The sequence below is a fragment of the Pogona vitticeps genome, chromosome 5, assembly GCF_051106095.1.
Source record: "Pogona vitticeps strain Pit_001003342236 chromosome 5, PviZW2.1, whole genome shotgun sequence".
In the NCBI taxonomy this organism is placed as follows: domain Eukaryota; kingdom Metazoa; phylum Chordata; class Lepidosauria; order Squamata; family Agamidae; genus Pogona; species Pogona vitticeps.
Window position 1 is genome coordinate 173571579 of NC_135787.1, and position 16672 is coordinate 173588250.

Sequence of the window (16672 nt, forward strand, 5' to 3'; positions counted from 1 at the left end):
AGATGATACTATGCCCCCATTTTCATACATATGTGGACATACAAAAAAGTTACAACTTTTTAGTTAAAACTAAACTGCCAACCTATTAATCTGGTTTTTGCCAAGCAGAGGTTGGGCGTTCAATTGTCCACTGTACCTCTTGAGAGGAGAACCAGACTGTGCAGTCTTGGGCAAGTAGTACAACCCCAATGAGGTCCCAGAAGAAGGGAACAGAAAACTACATCTGAGTACTCTCCACTGAGAAAACCCTGGAAAGGGTTGTCATAAATTGGAATTATTATTAATTATTATTAATCCTTTCTGAAGGGGCTATTTTGTTCACTTTTTGTACCTGTTCATCAAGGAAAATGCTTATTGCCCTAAACTCTAATGTGACTGACACATTCGGATGTATTTAACAATACAGATGTATTAAATAATGCATTCAAGAGTATTAGGAACATTGTATGCAGTACATCTATTACTTGATATAGCCCTTGGGATAATAAAATGTACCTCAAGCTGATGCAGAAGTGCTTTCCCTTTTTTGTTTATTTCTACCATCAATGTAAAAATGGCAACTTTAATGTCCTGTTCCACCAGCTTTTGATTCCGATTAACTTCCTGGATCCTAAAAAATGTAAAACTTTCGTTTAACACATTTAACATGGGAAACTAGAACAACGTATTCAGCAAAGCTTAAGCATGACTAGGCATCACTTAAATTGAAGAATAAAACAGCCAGAATTAATTCCATTGACTTCAAAGGGATTTTATTGTGCCTAATCTTTTATGGCTTATATATATTAAGTGTCTGTTCAGAAAACTATTAGAAATCTGAAATATTGTGAAGTTGCAAACTTTACCATTATGTTTAAGAAACAGAGTTTAATCCATCATCACTAGAAAAACTGAGCTATCAAGCAAACTTTGAGATCAACCTATGCAATTAAAATATATACAGTAGTAAAAATTACACACATTTTTATTTTATTTATATGCAGCATTTCTCCCAACAATGGAACCAAAGCGGTTCATTATTAGGTATTTTAAATCAGTGTGCTGTTGTCTGCACTTCTCACTTCACTTCCCACTTTGGCACTCATGTGTTTTCCTAGAATAAAGTTTAGGGAAGGACATCTAATTTCTATCTCTTTTTAAAGCAGGATAAAGCCATCAGTGGCTACTAGTCATTATAGCTCTGTATTATCTCCACTACTGGGAGCAATGACTCTGAAGGGGACTGACTGTCCACTCATCCTTCCACTGCGGGCTCTGCGCTCCTTTTCTATCACTCTGGAGCTCACCATTAACTAGCCAGTCTTCGACCTGGTGGGGAGGCTCGTCGTCTGCCTCCTGCCAGGAGTGGCTAGTCAACAGCGAGCTCTGGAGCAACAGAAAGGAAGTATGGAGCCTGTGGCAGCAGGGGGCTGGATCCCCATTATGTCCACCTGTCCGGTGTATTTGTATACGAATACAAATACATCTCTATTCTGAATACTCTCACCTGTCACTCCCAAAAGGCATCTGGCTCACTACTGCAAGAACAGCATGCTGGATTAGAGAGGTCTTTTTTTCTAATTCAACAAAGCATTTGTGTTCTTGGAATAGTTTAGTGGTACGCTTTACATATAAAGTGAACAGTCTTCAAATCATCTGACAGTAAGAATAAACTCAGCAACACTAATGTTGCTCAGCTTATTTTTTACCTATATTTATGTACATAACATAAAACACACTGTTATATATATACTACACTTATAAAGATCATGAAACAAAATGAAACCAATTGTGCAAATATTTTGAAGGAGACATCTCATCCCATGGGGATCCATAATATGGGAAAGAAAGTCTAAATTTTACATCACATAAATGGACATTTTACTATTGTAGAATGAGACAAATACCTATTTTGAATCTGCTCCTCGGTATGTTTTATATATTTGCTTTTCTCCATCAGCTTTGTAACAAGTGTGTCAATTATCACCTTTTGATTTTGAAAGGCTTCTTGTATAAACTGGTACCTTCAAAAAGAGAAAAAAACTTCCTATGCAGATGCTAGAATCTTTATATCCAACACATGCAACATTATTTGAATAAACTCAGCAATAATGTTTTTTTGGGGGGGAAACCTGTCTGCCACATGCAATATATTAAAATGGGGAAAATAATATGGCTACATATGTATATCAGACAGAAAAGGAGCAGCTACAGCTTCGTCTTTTCCTTCTACAAGTGTTTCCCAACTTGAATCCACAATGAACACTGCCTCTTAAACTGCCACTAGCAATAATTTTGTCTGTAATATTGTACTTTAGAATGGAAGCAGAGGAGAGTGGGTGATGCCCTCCCTGAGCTTCATTTAGCATGACACTGAAAGAACGTTTCACTTTTGGTGTTGTGGTAGTGGCAGTGGAATGTACAGTGTCACTATCTACACATAATAAATCTACACAGAATACTGCTGCACTGCAGTATGAGTCAGAAGTAAAGAAAGATAATGGAAAAATAATAGGTGTATTACCATAAGTCATCTGACAATGCAGTAAGATATTTAGTAACAGAGCAACAGATGTAATTGTTATCCAGCATTTTCCAAAAATGAAACTTTTTTCAAATTATAAGTTCATCCTGAAATATTGTCCACCCCAGGAAGGCAAACCCCATGGGTTGAAAATCATGGGGGGGAAAAACTATCTGTCACAATTGAGCCCAACCTGGCCCCATCCATTAGTGAAATGAAGAGCTGCTTACTTTCTTCTTCTTCTCTCCTGTTTCCTTTGGGGTCTACATTATATTAGGTTGTGAGCCTTACCGAGGGACTACTATATTATCTTTCAAAACATGTACAGTGGACCCTTGACTTACAGACGGTTTGACTTACAGACTTTTTGAGTTACAGACTTCTCTGGCCACAAAATTTAGGTTTGACTTGCAGACTGAGATTTGACTTACAGACCAGAAAAAAACCAAAACGGAACAAAAAAGGCCTGTTACGGGATTAATCGGTTTTCAATGCACTGTAAATCAATGGAGACTTGACTTACAGACTTTTTGACTTGAGAACCGCCTTCCAATACGGATTAAGTTCTCAAGTCAAGACCCCACTGTACAGTGTTTTGAGTGTGTGTGTGTGTGTGTGTTTTTTGGCAACAGCATGTCTTACTTTAGACATTATGTTAGTGCTAGGTCTTACTGTCTTACTATAAATAAAGATATTATAAAACTTTGTAAGCTGCTCTTTGCAGCTGTAGAGCTGGGTACAACTGTTCATCACCTTTTCTTGAGCCACCATAACATAGCTCAAATTTAGCCTGCCTAATCTCTATCACTTCCTTACATTTAGATTTTTTTTTGCCTAAATAACCATACTTTAGTTTAGTTCAGCTTACTGTAAATGCAGAAAACAAAATCATGCAGATATAACTATTGTAATTATCTCATCAGAAGTCATGAAATCAGGTATTTTAAAATCCTGTTGGCATTCTGTTTTTTCTTTCTTTCTGAAACACATGAGAAAGTACAATGGTTCAATATTATCTTTCACTGAATAGCCTACTGCTCGATAATTCAACATATGGGAATATAAGATATTACTTATTTTTGTTATGTAATATACCCTGCTCATTTTTCACTTTTCCTTTCATCTTAGTCATAAGCAATGTATTTTAATACCTGTGTTCTTTGTGTTCCAGCAACTGGCAATCCCGACATGTCAACTTGTCACAAGTTTCACAGTACAGCTTCAGTTGCTCCTTCTTGTGATAAGGACAGAACACAGGTCTCTGACTACTTACACCAACAGCCTCTGTAAAAAGAGAAAAACCTACCTTTACTAGTTGGGAGTAGGCCAGATATAGTTATTCAAGTTTTCCACCCTTACTTATCACTATCATCATGATCATCAGTCATGATGATGATGATGATGATGATGATGATCATCATCATCATCATCACCATCAATAATAATAATAATAATAATAATAATAATAATAATAATAATAATAATAATAATAATAATAATAATAATAATAATGTGTCATCAAGTCAATTCTGACTTATGACAACCCTTTTCAGGGTTTTATAGGTATAGAATACTCAGAAATGGGGCTTGCCCAAGGCCACATAGGCTGGCTCTTCTGGGATGCACATTGGGGAGCTGAACTCCCAGCCTCTAGCTCTGCAGCCAGATACCAAATTCACTGAGCTATCTAGATACTATAGGTATGCTTAACAAACAACTTCTACACGTACTCAACAAAATAATGGCTAAAATCTTATTACATATCTATGCATGTTCAACTCGAGGTTGAACATGTGGTAGTTGTGCAACAGCTGAAGTGGAAGTGTTATCCTCAATGTACTTCCATCTGTGCATTGTGCAACTGGTTATGCTGGGCTTGCCCAAACACCATGGAGCAATCCCTTGTTAGCACACTTATTTAAGCCTATAACTTTAGATTACACCAGCATGAATAGGACAATGGCCAATGTCAAACTAAAAAAGAGAAAATGAACAAGATTAAGTCCATCTAATCTGAGAATTTCATATGTAACATTCAAGAAATGAGAATCCAGCAGGAAGTTACATTCCTAGACATTTAGGAAATGGATGCTTAGACAGGCCTTAAGTGTGTTTCATGGTTTAGAGATGTGGGATACCAAAACATGAGCTTTCTTTCTTTTCATTTTCACTTCTTTTAGGGAGTGTTTTTTCATTTTAATGTTTTTTGTTTGTGTGCACTAGCCCTTGTTTTACACAAAAGAAACCACCTCTTTCAGGTCTTTTTCTTCTGCTTTCCCCTATTTGTGTTTTCTGGCACCAATTCAAAAATGCCACAGGGAACCCATAAAATCTACCCACAAAAACGAGAGGAGTCGCAACAGAGAATCAATGTACTCCAAAAGCAGACAACAGCCCCCCAAACCCCTATCAAAATATATACCCGTAAAGTAACAATTTTAAAAGTCAACAAATAGGGAAAAAACACCCCTCCTGCATACAGGAATAAGCCAGCAAAATAAAGCACACACATAGAGCCTTCTCCCAAAAGCCACAAAAACATACGCAAGCAAAGGAAGGAAAAAAACTACAATCAAAGCCTCCCCTGCCTCAGCAATAGAATATAAAAAGATTTATTCCCTCCCCACTATTTGATGCCTTATTTCTCTTACCTCCTTTGAATGCAGAACAGTAGCAAACAGCCAGGGAAACAAAACAACACAAGAAAGAAAAAACTGAAAAGCAACTGAAATTCCCTTAGAAATAGATGTGCGTGTATGTGTAAAAATGATCCCAAGGAGGCACTAGTATAAGGCAGGTTGCCTGGTACCAGCACAAAAATAACCCAGAAAAATGAGGTGGGGAAATTCCCTCAAACACAATTAAAAAGGAAATAATCCAAGGTAAGAGTCTCAGGCAGCCAGGTAGGAAGGCATAAGGCAGCAAAAGAAGGAGCAGGTCAAGAGCTCACACATCCACAAATAGTACATGAAACAAGGAAGAACACTCTCACTTGGTTCCAACCAATCCTCGCCCTTTTTCCAGATTCAGAATTCCTGGTCCCCTTGGATGTTCTGACTGGCTTCTGAAAATCAGCCTTGCAACACCTCTGTATGAAAAATTTCCAAGGCAATTTGACAGGCAAGAGGTGAAAGAAAGATTTAACGAAAGAGGAACTATAGACATATTCCTGACCCTATCTTTTGTTAACATGAAGCATTTGTATTTACGAAGCTCTCTCAGGAATCAACAAAAGAACACAAAAACTGGAGTAAAAGCCTCTTCTCTGTATTTTTTACGTTCACTGAAACATGCAAGTTCCATCCATTAAATCTACTGCGTGACAGCTACTTTCAGACGGAAAGACTCAGAAACCTGCTGTCCACATGAAGAAACAACACCTACATGCACAGTGTACTATGAGCTTACACAATAAAATGATGCCATTTTTGCGAATAGAGCCATTTGCCGCCTTTGGAGCTCTCAAAGGGCTTCCCCCCTGATGTCGAAGAAAGCCCTTTGAAATCTCCGAAGGCAAAAAGGCAGGGAGAAAGGGCAGGAAATTCTAATTTCCCGCCCTTTCTCCCTGGCTTTTTGCCTTCTGAGCTTTCAAAGGGCTTTCCGCCCAACATCGGAGGAAGCCCTTTGAGAGCTCTGAAGGTGCAGATCGCCTTTCTCTCCCCCCCCATATGGCTTCTCCGCTGCCGCAAAAGCCATCGGGAGCAGCCCTTCGGGAGAAGCCGTGGGGCTGGAGAGAAAGGCGATCCAGCCTTTCTTTCCACACACACCCCCTCCACGCTTTGAAGAACGAACAACACTCATGCGCCCTGGCAAGCCGGGTCCTGGGAAGACCCTCAAGTGCAGGAAGAAGGCAGGGGGCGCGGGAAGGAGGGTGCTTACTCTTGAGTAAACCCCTCAGCCCCGAACTGAGGCTTGCTCACCAGAAAATCCATCAAAGATGGAGCCCTGGCCCGGCAGCGGTGGTGGAGGTAAGGTGCTGCTTTATCCTTTTAAATTTTTTTTCTTTTTCATGGTGGGATTGAGCTGGTGGGGTTGTTTTTTGCAGGCCCAGGGGCTTGCAGTATTTGGTGCTTTTTATTTATTTTGTATTTTTTTTTATTCGTCCGGAACGGATTAATGGAGTTTCAATGCATTCTTATGAGAAATGGGAAATCGACTTATGAACTTTTCAACTTACGAACGCTGTTCCGGAATGGATTAAGTTTGTAAGTCGAAGGTTGACTACATGCAAAGAAGCTCTACTTTGGTAGCACTGCAATTTGGAAATATTTTACATTGTCGCCATTCATGTAAGGCAGAGTTAACAGTCCATATTTGCTCTAAACTGGTTCATCAGGCATGCATGGCCCGAGACACCTGGATAGATATCCCTCCTAACATCTGTTGCTTATAAACCTTAGGGCAAATATGGAACCCTCAGAAGATATCATCTGTTTCATCTGAAACTCTTCTTTACTGAACATAAGATATGAAGGTATTATTTAAGGTAAGATAATAAAGTAGATGCAGAATGGGACAGGTACAGTATCATTATTATTAAGTAGGGGGCAATGGAGATGGATGCTATAAAAATTGATTTACTGTAGGTGATCTGCTCTTCCTCTGGCAGGCTGCTGAGTGAAGAGAGAATATGAAAGGTCCCATCTGTACGTGGCCCCAACGGATCATCCTAAGGAACTGTGGTCCTTATACTGCCACCCCATCCTCAAATTCAGCGAAGTGTAATCTAGTGGGTAATTTTGTAGAAAACACTAAGAAACAGGCTGATTTTATCTAATGGGATCACCATCATATCAATCAGTAAAAGCCTCTTAGTAGCTTTTCTTTTACTTTATTTAGGAGGGAAATGTGGAAACATAGTAAGGGCAATAACTTTCATACAAACTGAGTTGCAACTACCCTGAGCTAAAAGAAAATGCCCTGAAGTATTGACAGCGGCATATAAGACTCAAAACAAATTCATGAAAATAATGAACAAACATATTGTTTATTTTACTTCTGGTAATTTTATTAAGGGGCAAGGTGACCCCTGGAAATATTATTCCACAACGTCTGTGACAGCAATTGGCAAGGAAAGAAATTCTGGAGTACTGGTGGATAATTCAATGAAAATAGAGCAAAGCCGTCATGAGAACAGTGAATTCCTTGTTCAGTATTATTAAATGAAGATTTTTTAAAAAATTGCTTGTATTATATTGCTCTTACACAAATTGTGTGACCACCCTTTGAATACTGTGTTACAGTTGTGCTTGTTGTGCCTTGGAAAAAATATTACAGAGATGTTAAAAAAAGACAACTAAAATATTACAGTAGCAGAAGCTACTGGCTTATGCGTAAAGCTAATAATGTTTGCAGCTGTTTTGTTTTTTTAAAAAGGTGAGTAACAAGAGATAAGGGTGTATGAAATTATGCATATAATGGAGAATGTGGATAGGGAGAAACTTTACTTATTATCTTGTAGTATCAAAGGATTATCTGTTGCTTGTCCCTACTTTTTTGAAGTTTTGTGGAGTCTGTAAGGCTTAACTTGATCTATGGAAATGTAATGGAAAAATCTGAAAGAAGTGGTTCCTTTCGTGTGTAACAAAAGGAACAGCACCTGAAAGATCCAAAAACAAGACACCCCCTAAAAGATCCTGAAACAATTGAAATCTAAAAGTTTTCCCCTTTGCACATTCCCAGTTACCTCAAATTTTAATTAAAAAACTTTTTAACTAAGTTTGATTTAGCAACACAGCAAATTCCATTAGTTAATTTTGAGGCTAATTCAGCTTATTAAAGGAAACAAAACCAATGTAGAAGTGCATATATAGTGAGGGATGGGTAAGACTGGAAGACAGTTTAAGTAGATTTGAGAAGTAAATGGGTAAAACTTTACCTGGAGACACTTCTTCTTTCTGTCTGACTGTATGGTCCTTTGTGAATTTCACTCTCTGATGAGCTCGAATGCAGGTCTTGCATAACCACTCAACACACTCCACACAAAACCCATTGGCTTCTGCATTATCTTCACAGCTTGTACAAACCTGGCAAGATTCGCTTGCAATAGCATCATTACTAGTAACAGTAGAACTCAGGCATGAACCAGAAGCATGCAGACCAGTCAAATATGAAAGCAGTTGGTCTTGGTCTCATCATCTGAAAATGTTTTGTTGTACTATACAAATGCTCAATACCACGAGCAAGGTTTCAAACTACCACCAATAAAAAGATTCATTCAAAAGATTCAATGAAAAGATTCAAAAACTATCAGTTTTAGCATACCAATTAATAAAATCAGTCTTTCAACTCCCACACCACACCTTTTTCAAATCAGCATGAACGTAAGAAGGTTCTATGACTTACACCAGCAATATTTTGGAGAAAGCTGTGTGTATTATGTGCCATTGTCAGATGTGATTTATAATGACCTGAATGGATTTACAAGGTACCTGAGTTTAGTTAGTACCAATACCATTTCTCCCTCACTGGCCCCTGTAAGTCTCCAAGACTGAGTAGCGATTCAAACCCAGATCTCATGAATCTGCCACACTATTCCACTTCACCTCACTGGACATTAGCTAGCTCTTGATTATTGCCTTATCAAACTGGGAAATATTTCAAGTATTTTTAAAAGCACATTCTAAACAACATATAGTCACACATCACAATATTTACTGCTGTAAATAACTAAGTTTTCCTTGTAGACTGAACTCCCTCAGAAATTTGAAAATGCAGATGAAACCTTTTCTCATCAACTTGTATTTTTAGTTTCTGGATCACTTCTACAAACCAATATTCAAAACCTTACATGGCCAAGTGCATGACAGGAAATGTCTCTGGACTTCTTTACTTGCAGCAATTAACCACTGTAAGTGCATCTAATAGGATTTTGGCCAGTATATTATTGTCAAGAGTATTTTTCTTCTACACTCAACACAAGTTGATCAACAGACAATGCAATCTATAGAACTCACCTGATTTGACTTCTCCACTGTACTACTAGGAAATTCAGTAGTATCCTTCACAAATATGTTATCAATAATGTGTCTTTCTGCACATTCCTGGCCACAAATTGGGCAACGAACAACTCCAACTGCGGAGACAAAAAAAATTAATGTGATCAATTAATAGGTTTTGCAAAGTTTATCCATTAATATTTCAACATTCCCTTTAAATAGCAAGCAAGGCATTTTCCTGTCATAGGCATGATTCCTAATCATAGTCATATACCATCCCAAGACAAACTCTGAATTGAGTTTTCTTATCTGAGATTCCGAACTGCAAAAAGAGAGGTTACTTACCTGTAACCGTAGTTGAGTGGTACTATGTGAATTCACACTAATGGGTTAGGCTGTGCCTGCGCAGGAACCTTCAGAATAGTCTAGAGCTGAAAAACTGACCAGTGAAAATGTTTCCCCTCTTTGCGCATGCTCCGCCCACCCTAAGGTACCTTGGTTCCAACTGTCTGTCGCCGCTTTAAAAATTATATCCAGAGAGCCAAATATGAGCCGTGATGGACAGTGGGGAGGTTGGGCAGGACGTATGAATTCTGAGTACCACTCAGAAGTAAGAGCTCGCTATTAGCCAATTGCCAATGTATGGGAAAACCATGATGTTGTTCAGATGAAGATAGGCTGCTACTGGAGCCAGACACTTGGTAAAGGTTCTTGGAGCGGTAGCGAGCCCGACTGGGGGAGCGCAAAATTGATAGAAGGAACTGTTGAAGACAAATTGGAGGTACTTGCGGTAGTGTTCGTGTATAGAGACATGGAAGTAAGCGTCCTGCAAGTCTATTACCACGAACCAATCTCCTGGTGATAACAGCGGAATAATGGATTCCAAAGTGACCATCCTGAATCACCTTGAACAAATGTAAATGTTGAGGTATCTTGAGATCTAGAATTGGTCGCAAGCTGCCATCCTTTTTCGGGACTGTAAAGTAACGGGAGAAGCCGGTTAGTGCTTCCTGAGAAGGGACGCATTGAATAGCATGCTTCTGAAGAAGGGTGGCGACTTCCTCCTCCAGGGTAAGTGAGAACGGTGTAACCTTGATGTAACCGGTGGGTGGAAGGTCTAAGAATTCTAATTGGTAACCCAGACGAATGATGTGTAAGACCCAATTGTCGTTGGTGATTTTGGACCATTTTTCAAGAAAGGATGCCAGACGAGGTAGGTGAGAGACATCTGGAGGATGGCATATGTGGGAGTCAAATATATTGCTTAGGTTTCTTAGCCGAATGTCGAAGGGCTTGGTGTTGTTGTTCAGTAGGCTGATACTTGTAAGGAACATTGGCAGAAGATGACTGTGATGGATTGGATCTGTCCTGGAAAGATCTATGATGGCGGTAAGGTTGATGATAGGATTGTTGATGGTGAGTTTGATAGGAGGTTGCGGGTTTACGCCACTGTTGCCTTTGGTACTTTGGCAGTTACACATAGTGAGATCTGGCGATTTTCTTTATTTTGTGCAAATTCTCCATCACCTCGTCTTTCTTTTGATTGAATAGTCCTGCACCATTGAATGGCAGCTCTTTAATTCTTGTCCTGGCATCATCATTAATGCCCACAGATCACAGCCAGGCATGTCTCTGGAGGGCGATACCTGACGATAAAGAGTTTGAAGCAGCTTCAGCAGTGTGACGTGATGCTAAGAGCTGTCGATTAGCTAAGGTTGATGCTTCTAAGTGTGCACTGCCATTGATCTAGATTCCTCAGGTGCATTTTGGAGGACCAGTAAGTTCTTATTCCAAAGGTGCCTCTGGTATGCAGCCATTGCTGCCTGATAGTTAGAGATTCTTATCAGAAACAAAGCAAAGGAGTGAAGTCGGCGACTTTACTCCCTTGCACATCCAATTTTCAACCTTCTTTATTAGTTGGTGATGCTTTAGAATGAGCTCCAGCCCTAGATTGAATAGATTGCACAACAATAGAATTTGGTGCAGGATGCTTTTCAAGGAAACCAGTGTCACTACTATGTGTCTTGTAGCAGTTTTCAGCACGTCTGGACATCTGAAGGCATTAGGAGCTTGACTCCAGCATTCTTTAACTAGCTCAAGCATTGCTGGAATGACAGCTAAGCTCAGAGGAGGCACCTTATCTTGATCCAAGCTATCAAAAATCAAATCCTGCTTTGGAGGAGCTGATTGGTCTGTAGCAAGCTGCAGTGTCTTTGTCATTCTGAGAATTAACTGAGCATACGATGTAAAATCCTCAGAAGGAGAAGGTGGACGAAGATCTCCAATAACAGAATCCGGAGTTGATCTACTGGAGATTCTGATGCAGAGTCGGATTCGAGGTCTTGATCTGACGAGGAGAGAGAAAGGCTCCTTAAAATCCTCCCCAAAGAAGCTGACAGCGATGGGGAATGAGAGTGAGACCTTGGCTTTGATGATTCAGTTCTCGGTTCCTACACTGGGGGCGGATGAGCAGATTTAGTATGCAAGGTCTGCTTGGGTTTAGAAACTTTTTTACTTGACACCAAAGAAGCAGGGGCTGGCTGTTTCTGGGAACATGTGTTTCAAGCCTCTCATGCGAGGAGACACGCTTGCCAGAATGCTTCCTGGTGACATCCTCAATTAACGACATATCGTTGGTGCCAACACGGGGGTGAGGAAGAACTTGACGACTCCAATGGGGAAAGGCAGACGTATCTAACCTTCCTAGGTCTAACGTATTCCATCTCATACTCGGATTCATTGGAGTCGTCCCGGTAGCGATGTCGACCATAGTGTTGATTTACTTCGATATAAAGGGGTTCCTGTTGTTCCAAGCGAACCCGACGTTGGGAGGAGTGCGGAACCACCATCACCTTTTGATGTGGGAGGTGTCGACGGGGCGAGACATGCCTATGCTTTTTGACATGCTTCTGAGGAGACCGCGGAGGCGAACTCTCAGAATTGGATAGTTCAATGACTATCCGTCGAATGACTATCAGACTAAAAGGGGCTCGACCGAGGCCAGGCTGGAAAACGTCTCAGCCGTACATTGGCCAAGGATCGGGGACGAGCAATGGGCTGGTGTCATAGTGTGCAGGTCTACCAATGGAATATACCTGTCGCCCTCCGACCTGCATTCGATGTCGTGTGATTTCTTTGAAGGGCCTTTCAAATCTGCAGACTGAGCAGCAGTCTGGCTCGCAGAAGGGTCTTTGTGTGACGGCTTAGAGGTGTGCTTTGATTTTTTAGATTTCTGAGTCCTTATTTTTCTTAGGGTCTTTCAGATGTGGAAGTCGAGGTTGAAGACTTTTTTTGATTTATATGTTTTAGGTGAGGCTCGCAAAGATGGAGCATTTGAAACCGGTGAGACTGTGGTCTCCAGTAGATGAATGGGCAGTGCGTACTGGGGAAGAGGGTGTTTAAGCGCTGTCTTTGTCAGCTTCCTACACTCCTGACAAGAAGTTGGTTGATGGTGTTCCCGAAGGCAATAAAGACAACGGCTATGTCCATCAGTAAAGGGGTGTGGGGGGGTTCATCTACCGGCTTAGGTAACTCTACATCAGGAAGGATGAAAGAGGCTTCAGAATTAAGAAATAAAGAACTTTTATTAACACATCTTGAGTCAACCTTTTCTTGAACAGTAACTGGGTTTTGTAACGTCAGATGAGGTGGGGAATCACCCCAAAACCATGCTAATGATTTGTCAACAGGTAACTCTTTTAATAGTAAGTTTTCGCACTTTTCTCTTTCTCGGTTGGCATTCTCAGAAATCCGTTGCGGACCGCACAGAGGGTCCCGCAACAAGGATGGCGGGCCCAATCCCCCTCTTTCGACAGCTCTTTCTCTACTTCCGGATCTAATTGATATACCATCTTCTCTGGACCTTGAGCCCTGTGATACACCAGGACCGTCCATTCTTCAGGGCTCAGGCCAGGTATTATGGGCTTGAACTTTCCTTTCGCTGGATCTTTGTACTCTTCGTCTATGTTACCCTCGGCTAGCCTTTTCTGCGGGACTGAGAACACTCTCACATCTCCGTCAGGTTCTCCAGTCACTTTCTCCTCTATCACGGTTACTTTCTGTGTCTCTTTTGACTTATTTCCTTCTTCCGTCGTCAAGAACACGTCTACACTCTCCCTGCCGCGGTTCCACTCTCCCCCTTCACCCTCAACCGATGTCTCCGACCGTTTCTTCCGTTTTTTCTCCTCGCGCTTTCCCTCTCCTTCTCCCTCTCCTATCTCAGCCTCGCGGGTCTTTTCCTCCTCCTTCACGCGCGCGTCTGACATCTGCCTTTCCTTTGGTCTTGCTCCTAACTCTCTTTCAGGCTTTATCTCTTGCTCTATCTTGGGAGGTTGAGGGGACGGCTCACTCTTTGATGCTTCTGCTACTTCCTCCTCACAAGGGGATCTTGCCAGCACAAGAGATACATCGTTTGAATGGGCCCGAAGAGGCCATAAAAATCTGGCGGGAACTTGGACTGAACGGAGAAAAAACCAAATGTAACGCACAGTTACACAGTCCAAATCCACTGTCAGGGAAATTACCAATCAGTCTGAAATGAATATATAGGTACACCAAGTAAGTCCGTAATCAAGCCGAAGTCCAAAAACCGATTGATTTCAAGAGGGGATAGACAAAGTCCAAGACAAAAACCAAAAGCGAAAACAGTCCGATCCGTGATCAAAATATCCAGAGGGGCGAAAGAGTAGTCAGAAAAAACCCAGTCTGCATCAAAAAGCCACAAATTCCTAACAATTTTATAAAAAACAGCTCTAGCGAAGCCAAAGGATTCCTATTGTGGCGACAGCCAAAAGGGAACTGAGGTACTTTAGGGCAGGCGGAGCATGTGCAAAGAGGGGAAACATTATCAGCTCTAGAATTTTCTGAAGGTTCCTGTGCAGGCGCAGTCTAACCCATTAGTGTGCATTCACAGAGCTCACAAAGAAGAATTATAGATCAGTCGGTGACAGCAAAACAAAATCCCTACCTCCCAGGAGCCTGAAAGATTATGCATGAATGGATAACCTCAATACAAAATTGACTCTTCAACAATTACAGCTCACTCACAAATGGGATAATAAAATTGTGATTAAGAAATGATTATTTGTAAAACAACTCAGAAAATGTTCACTTTGTAGAAAATTCTTGAATGTTATCCCCCAAATCCCCAGCAAAATGCCAGTCTTGTTCCAGAATTAGAGACTGCCATTCAACCTATTTTAATTAGTCAACCAAAGTTAGTATCCTACGGCAGTGGTTATTAACCAGAATACATATACCATGGTCAGGATCATAAATATTCTAGCTAGAACACAAGGCTTTTATTATACAAATTACTAAGAATTTAGTAAATTGCTCAATCCTTATATCCTCCTGCAAGACGACATAGTGGCTGAAATAAATAGCATAACTTACACCATGTAAGGCTGATGATGATGTCATCAGCCACAGCGTTCTTTCAGAATAGAAAATTTCCAGTTCCTCATGAATGACCCTCTACAACTTTTTATTTCTGATAAAAAATTTATTTCACCTCCATGTGAGGTTTGTGCAAGCTCATTCCCTAATGGGTAGGGTTGCCAGATACATGGGTACCAAAAGGAGGACATAGACAAAAAAGTGGACAGAGGACGTATTGAATGTTTCATTTGACTCATTCCAGATTGAACCTGCAATCAATACAATTTTATTACAATAGCTGCCAAAAATGTCTCTTAGTGAACTGACCAAGAAACAATCATGTTAAAAAATAAAAACAAATTCAATGGAGGCTTTTTTTCAAAATACCAAAAAAACATTATTTAAACAGCCAATTGTACCCAAACCCACCCCGTCCGGCTGCAGGATCCGCAGCTACTCACACTCTGCACAAGCTCAGAGACAACCTTGCTAATCTGGACGCTCAAACAAGGCTCTGGCGCAGGCAGGGGGAAAGTGGCACTGGGCAAAACCAAATGAGGTGGCCTCCCCTCGCCCAAGGGTCATTAAGTTCAAGCCTGGGAAGTGTGGGAGTTGAAATCCCTGAAAGGGACTTTGAACACACACAGTCCGGACTCTTGCCTTCCCATCAATGCACTTGGGCACTGCTTGCTCCTGCCTGGCTCAGCTGGTGGTGCTCCGCTCGTACTGCCTTTCTGGGCTCCATGTGGGTTGGGCGGGCATGGTGGATCGCTGAGCAGCCACAGTGGCGGCAGGAGGGGGCGAGGGCTGCACTTCAGCGCCGGCGGCAGGTAACGGGAGGCGGGCAGGCAGGTGGTAGCGGGGAAAGACAGGGGGAGATGGGTCCTTCCACCTCTCCCCCTCCCATCCAAAATTATAACAAAATATACAAAAGCCTGACATTTTAAAGGTTTTTATCTTTGCCTCCCTGACGGAGGACATTAGGCTAAAAAGGAGGACATGTCCTCCTTTTGCCTGACGTCTGGCAACCCTACTAATGGGACATATCCTTCTTTCTCATATCAGCAGTCAGGGATTCAGGTTTTATATCAATAGATTTATTTATACAGTATTACCACAGCAAAACTAAATCCTTCCATTTTGAGTTACAAATCCAATTTTTAACACCTTCTAAACTTGAAATGTTCTCTTGTACTGAACTAATAACTGATATTAACAAGTCCTCCACAACGGATGAAGAGGACACATGACAGCTAGAAAAAGGAATCACTTCTGGAAAACCCATCCCAAACTAAGCTCTCATACTCTCTTGCCTGGGTCCCTCCGGATTCTGGGAGGTAACTGGGTCTTTCCAGGACTGTTCCCCAGGGGGAATTCAGGCATCTTCAGTTCTCTCAGTTATTGGCCTCTCTGGGAAACCATTCTTTCCTTCTTCTGAGCCACTCACTCAGCAGTTTCTCTCCAGTATGGGGCTTTTTCACTGGTTTCTTCCTCTGAGTTTCTTCTTCAGTCCAAGGATCTTTCTTAACAATCTCTACCCAATCGGCCTTATCCTTCGATTCCTCAGCTACTGCCCAGCATTCTTCCACTGCAGCTACTGCTTCCTCCTCTCCTCCCTTCTTTTCCTTTCCTGCCAAAACTATTCCCTCTTCTGGCAGCTTGTTTCCTCGGCTTTGCAATTCCTCTGCATTCAAATTTCAATCGCCCACAGTTCTGTACATTAACTCCTTAATATCAACTATAGCTACCTCAGCTACCTTTGAAGAGGAGGCGGCACACCTCCTGTTTCTACTCTCGTCTTACATTCCAATACTACTTCAAGCTTTTCATGTTTTTCCTTTTGTCCTTTTAA

The 16672-nt window shown here is 41.2% G+C and overlaps 1 protein-coding gene across 3 annotated transcripts in view; it reads right to left on the reverse strand.

Moving 5' to 3' along the window:
- The window catches only part of TRIM24 (tripartite motif containing 24), a 67794-nt gene that overhangs the window by 31456 nt on the left and 19666 nt on the right, over positions 1 to 16672 (reverse strand). For all 3 annotated transcript variants that reach the window (XM_020800432.3, XM_020800431.3, XM_020800430.3), the window contains exons 2-6: positions 9460 to 9578; positions 8382 to 8529; positions 3655 to 3787; positions 1887 to 2003; positions 496 to 610 (exon numbers count right to left, since the gene is read on the reverse strand). In XM_020800432.3, coding sequence (XP_020656091.1) covers positions 496 to 610; positions 1887 to 2003; positions 3655 to 3787; positions 8382 to 8529; positions 9460 to 9578 — 632 coding nt within the window. The remainder of the gene's footprint in view (positions 1 to 495; positions 611 to 1886; positions 2004 to 3654; positions 3788 to 8381; positions 8530 to 9459; positions 9579 to 16672) is intronic.